The sequence below is a fragment of the Dromiciops gliroides genome, chromosome 1, assembly GCF_019393635.1.
Source record: "Dromiciops gliroides isolate mDroGli1 chromosome 1, mDroGli1.pri, whole genome shotgun sequence".
Lineage (NCBI taxonomy): Eukaryota > Metazoa > Chordata > Mammalia > Microbiotheria > Microbiotheriidae > Dromiciops > Dromiciops gliroides.
The window spans coordinates 621,062,975-621,068,974 of NC_057861.1; the positions used below are offsets into that span (position 1 = coordinate 621,062,975).

General features: G+C 44.7%; 1 protein-coding gene across 1 annotated transcript in view; it reads left to right on the plus strand.

Moving 5' to 3' along the window:
• Positions 1-4,146, plus strand: part of LOC122734259 (coronin-7-like) — a 114,796-nt gene extending 110,650 nt beyond the window's left edge. The window contains exons 24-28 of the mRNA XM_043974970.1: positions 239-355; positions 640-775; positions 1,410-1,498; positions 1,855-1,941; positions 2,139-4,146. Coding sequence (XP_043830905.1) covers positions 239-355; positions 640-775; positions 1,410-1,498; positions 1,855-1,941; positions 2,139-2,144 — 435 coding nt within the window. The 3' untranslated portion in view covers positions 2,145-4,146. The remainder of the gene's footprint in view (positions 1-238; positions 356-639; positions 776-1,409; positions 1,499-1,854; positions 1,942-2,138) is intronic.
• The last annotated feature ends 1,854 nt before the right edge of the window (positions 4,147-6,000 follow it).

Below are 6,000 nucleotides of genomic sequence, written 5' to 3' on the forward strand. Positions count from 1 at the left end.
CCTCTAGTGGTCACTTAGAGAAGTGGATTCTGACCTGGGAAGAGCTAGGGAGCAGGTGTTCATCTCTGCAGGAGAAAAGGAAACTGGTTGGTGAGATCAAGGTGATGCCTGGCTAGTGGCTGACTTCTTCCTAAAGCCTAATGGAAGGAGGCCTGCTCCTTCTGATGGGTAGGGAAGCACCAGGTAGCCTGGCTTGCTCTGTCCAGAGCTCTGACCCTGCCTCTCCCCTTACTCTCAGGGCTTTGCCTTCTTGCCCAAGACGGAATGTGAGGTGCAGCAGGTGGAATTTGCCCGGGGCCTTCGACTCCGTCAGACTTCCCTAGAACCTGTTGCCTTCCGACTTCCCAGGGTCAGGGTGAGTTGGGGAGCCAAACCTAATGACAGAAAACTCTGCCACCCCATCAGGAAAAACCTACTTACCCCCACTAACAAAAGGTGACATATGTAGCCCTGCCCATCTCACCAGATGCCTTGGGATAGTGGGGATTCCCTCAGCTGCCACTCTCTCCAGACTAGAGGGGAAGGAGCCTGGTTCCCTCCAGTTGCTTACAACAAATATAGCCTCCTGTAGCTGTGTATGCCCAGGTTAGCAAGCCCTGGGCCATGCAGACAGGATCTCAATGTCACTACTCCCTACAGAAAGAGTTCTTCCAGGATGATGTGTATCCAGAGACTGCTGTTTGCTGGGAGCCTGCACTCAGTGCTGCTGCCTGGCTGGGGGGTGCCAATGGACAGCACCGCCGCCTTAACCTCCAGCCTCCTGGAATGACCCCAGGTAAGGCCAAAAGAGTTGGAAGGTTTGGGGCCAACAAGGGGGGAAAGGGAAAGAATCTCAAGAACTATGGAGGAGGAGGAGGCAGAAATGACCAAAAGGGCTGAGGGTGAAATGAGTGGGCAGGGAGTTAACAAGATGGGCTATTCCTAGAGCCAGCCTCAAACCAACCTCCTGGACATACAGTGACACGGTTGTTCTTAACTTCTCTTTGTGTTTCTGTGCATGTGTTTTGACTCTTTGATGAGTCCCTAAGATCTCAGAGGTGTCTTTTGTTCATTTTCATGCTCCCACGGTGCCCAACGATGTGTTTCACACATCAGGGCTTAAATGGTTACTATTGCTCCTGTCCCCCTTACACAGCTGACTCTACCACAGGGCAAGCTAGTACAGCATGAAGACAGTTGGCTCATCCCCCAGGGCTTTTCCAGTGGTAGTGAATGTCACGAATGGAATGGTCAAAGAGAGGCCACCTGGTCCCACAGTCACTATTTCCCAATTAAGTATCTACTCTATATTGAATGTTGCGCTGGCCACAGAAATACAAAAGTTAGGTGAGAAGTAGCCCTTTGCTTCAGGTTAGTAAGGGGATAAAAACCCCTCAAAGCGAGCTATAACACAGTTATCACATCCACAGTGAGTGAAGCCCCTCGGGAAGCTCCACGGCGGACCCTGCCCTCAGCTGTCTACCTTGAAGAGAAGTCAGACGAGCAAAAGAAAGAAGAGGTGGGACTGGTGGCATAGATATGGGTCAACAGAACTGGGTAAAGTGTGAATCAAAGCCAGTGATTGGCAATTGTCCCTTTGAAACACCTCCCACCCAACTATCCAGATGAGGTTGAATGTTGATTCAAATTGACGTTTAGAAGAACAGCACTAGATTCTATACTCTTCTCAGCTACCAATTCCTTAATGTTTCTGGTCCTGCCCCAAACTATTTCTGACTTGTTAACCTTCAGTTTACAGAAATGGTCTATGTGACCCACTGTCTAGTCTTGCTTCTCTGAGCTGGAGTTGGGGAGTCGCTGTTGGTGGCTGAATTTTTCCTTATACTCTCTTCCCTCCTTTTATTTTTTCCTCAGCTGCTAAGTGCCATGGTGGCAAAGTTGGGTAACCGAGAGGACCCCCTCCCCCAAGATTCCTTTGAGGGAGTGGACGAGGACGAATGGGTAAGAAATTGGGCAAGGGGTGGGGGTGGAGGGGCCTGCATAATTACAGGCACAGCTCACCTGGCTCTCAGCCCTAATGACTCCTGGTTTCCCATCTGTCTCTTACTCCTCCTTTTCCCTCCAAGTTATTTCCTTTCCTCCTCCTGATTCCCTTACATCATCTTTTATCTCTCACACCTGGGTTCCTCTCTTTCCAGGACTAGGCCACACTATCAGCCACACCCACAGCTGCCTCTCCTCTGGAGCTGCCTGGCCACTGACCCCTTTGCCTGCTCTAAGCCTCGTTCTTGAGCTGGAAGATGCCTCTTCAGGCTTTGGTGCTGCTGTTGACCTGTGGAGTGGCTCCATAGCTCACACGACCCCATCTCTTCATCCCAGGAACCTCCAGACATCTTTGTGATCTTAGTGTTGTATCCTGGTCCCAGCTTTCTCTGAGGCCTCAAAACCCTCTGGGCTAGGCTGCAGTGGGAACACTCCAAGTGGGGCCTTAATTGACCATATCCTATTTCTCTCCCCTGGGACCAGTTTTTCTTTTCTGCTACATATTGTGGTCAGAAGGGACATTAGTTAGCACTGTCCTGGGCCTACTACCTGGCTGTCCCTATTAGACGAGGTACCATTTGCCCTGTAATTATATAGATTACTGCCTTGCTCTTGAGAGCCTTGCCTACTGCTTCCAAAAACAACAGTTCCCCCTCCAGCTACTCTGCTGTTCTTCCTACCTTATGGATTGAACCTTACCTCCCACTTTTCCCTTTCCATATTGCCTTTTCTTCCTCTATAATAGTCAGGATCCTCAAAGGGGCTGGATCCCCCTGCAATCACCAATCCTACTGGATCCTTTCTTTCTTCAAACATGAGACAGTAAGAAAAGGGTGAGAACCAGGGCCTAGAGAACTAAAAAAAAAAAAAAAAAGAATGTGAGCCCCACTAGGGGCTTATGAATTTATCAATGCCTCAGCCATTAAATTTTTCTAAGCAAGACCACCACCTGCCTCCTGTACTGATTGTACCTGCTACTCTGGGGAAACTTTGCTCCCATTCAGCTTGTCAAGATTGGCCTTACTCATGAAACAACCTAAGTGATGTTTGAGGAGCAATAAAATAGTGCCTAAAATAGAATATGGAGCTTCTTAACCCATATCTGAGTTCTCTGCCATAGCCTTCTGAATCTCCAGGAAGGGAAAGGTACATGCAAAGAACAAGAATGGAGTCAGTAGAACCGAAAAAGACAGAGGAATGCATTTTTTTAAGCTTATAGATTTTAGGGAAGAGCCTTTGGAAGTAACAGTTCTATATACTGATTTAAAAAAAAACTATTGCAGGCTGACAGTTGGGATGGAGAAGTGACACAAGATGGACAGAGACCTTTGCTTACATAAGGCCGCTTTCAACCAAACATTTACAAAACATCTATTACTTATGAAGCCATGAACAATACTTCTGGGGAGATGCTGGTGTTCCTCTGAAAATAGGAGAAAAAAAAACAATGGGGCTAGCCAGCAAGCAGCAACTTTGCACATGGAAATCAAGAGTGATGCTGGGAACTTGTTATTCTCAGAATCTCAAAACATCGAAGACAGGAGATCACAGAGGTTACTTAGTACAGCCAGTATGTAAACAAAACCCTGCTCTATAAAACAGGCATCCATCTAGCCTTTGCTTGAAGACCTCTGAGGAGAGGGGATGCTCCATATTACTTTCCAAGGTAGCCCATGCAATTTCTGGACGGCTCTAAATGTTAAGGAATCTTCCCTACCTGAAGCTGAAATGAACATGTTTGCCCTTTTTTGGCCATGCAAAACAAGTCTAATCAGTCTTCCCACATGACAGCTCGCAAAACACTTTACAGCTAGCTATCATGTTCTTCCTTCACACCCTCTCCATCTTCTCATGCTGAACATCTTGAGTATCTCTCACCAACTTCAGGATGCCTTCCCTCTGATCAATACTCATATGAATATGGGATCTCATCAATTTGGAAGTTCCCTCCAACACTGTAGATCAAAACCTGTTCATGCTTGCCCATCCTCTGACTTGTCCACATTTTCCCATAAGTTTTCCAAGGGAAGTTCACTCAACCTGCTGGACAGTTTCCTTGACTTCTCCTGACATCACAAAGGTACCAGCAGAACATCTGGCTTCCTTTAGTCATCCCTGGTTTTCACCAGATGACTAGCCCATCTTCCTGTCACACAGTTTATTTTACTTATGTTCTTCAGAGTTCCTCATAACAGTTCTATATTGTAGCCTGCTCACACCAGCTACATGCCCCTCCCCCCACGGGATATTCATTTTTAATTCTTCAGAGATCATTGTCTTCTACGTCTTGTTGCCATCAAGGCATGCTGGCAGAATGTTGCCACTAAAAAGGAAGGGCCTTTGTTAATGTTCTACCTAAAATCTGGTGTCCAGAAATGAACCCAAAATATTAGATGTCCTAGCCCTAGATGCCATGCCTTTCAATGAAGCCTGAAAGCACATTAATTTTTTTGGCTGGCCTATCAGAAGACTCCTTGAACTTACAATCCATCAAAACCCCAAAAGATTTTTTTGATGAGCTATTTTTTATCCATACCTTCCTCATTTTTATACTTAAGGTTTTTTAAACCCACATGTTTATTTTTCCTTTTCTGTTTCATCTTTTTTTTTTTTTTTTTGGTGAGGCAATTGGGATTAAGTGACTTGCCCAGGGTCACACAGCTAGTAAGTGTTAAGTGTCTGAGGCTGGATTTGAACTCAGGTCCTCCTGACTCCAGGGCCGGTGCTCTATCCACTGCGCCACCTAGCTGCCCCTTCTGTTTCATCTTAGTAATATTTATCCCTGTTAAGTTTCATCTTAATAGAATCAGCCCAATGTTCTAGCCTTTCAAGTTTTTATTTTTGGGGGGGAACAGGTAGAATATGTTAGCCACCCCTCTCATCTTTATATTATCCTCAGATTTGATAAGCATGCCATGTATGCTGTTATTCAAATCACAATTAAAAACGTGATATGACCAAGTACAGATTCCTGTGGCACTCCACTAGAGATCTTCCAAGATGGCATCAACCCTTTAATGACTACTTTTTGGATTCAGCCACTTAAGCAATTCTGAAAACAACTAACTATATTCTCATCTAGTCTACATCTCTTCATATTGTTCGCAAGACAGCAGGAGAGAATTTTTCAAATGCTTTACTAAACATAAATAAATTATCTGTCACATTCCCCAGATCTGCCAAGCTAAATAACCCTGTCAAAAAAGGAAATTGGATTACACCGTAAATACCTCTTTTATTTAATTTTTAAAATCTCATTTTCTCTTCCCATTTGAAAAGGAAGAGAAAATCAAAACCCTTCTGACATATGCTGAGTGAAGTGAAACAAGTTCTTGCATTGGCTATATCCAAAAAATGTAGGTCTCATTCTTCACCTGAGTCCAGCACATCTGTCAGAAGGTCAGGGCCATATTTCATCATCACTCCTGTGGAACTGGTTGATCATTGCATTGATCAAATTTCTTCTTTTAAAGGGAAACACTTGTTCTTAATGAAACCTTGGACAAATGACCTCATTCCTCTGGGCCTCAGTTTCTTGATCTGTAAAATGATAGGGTTGGGTTAATAAGCCTTTAAAGTGACTAGCATAAATCTATGATTCCATGATCCTAAGCCTTGCTGGTTCTTTCTGGTCACTGTTCCCTTTTCTAGCTGTTTATCATTAAAATCATTCTAGAATTTTGCCAGTAAAATCAAGCTCACTGGGCTTGAAAATTAGGATATTTGCTTTTCTCCAATCTTGTGGAATATCTCTCCATGATTTTTCAAAAGATCATTGATAGCAGTCATATGTGCTTGTTCCTTCAATCCCCTGGGATGCAGTACATCTGGACCTAGTGACAGAAACTTTTCAAGGGCAGTGCACACATAGTGATACAGTGGACATAGCCCTGGACTGAGAATCAGGATGGCCCGAGTTCAAATTCAGCATCAAGCACTAACTGTGACTCTGAACAAGTCACAATCTCTCTCCATTGTGAGGCTCAAATAATATTTATAAAGTGCTTTGCAAATCCT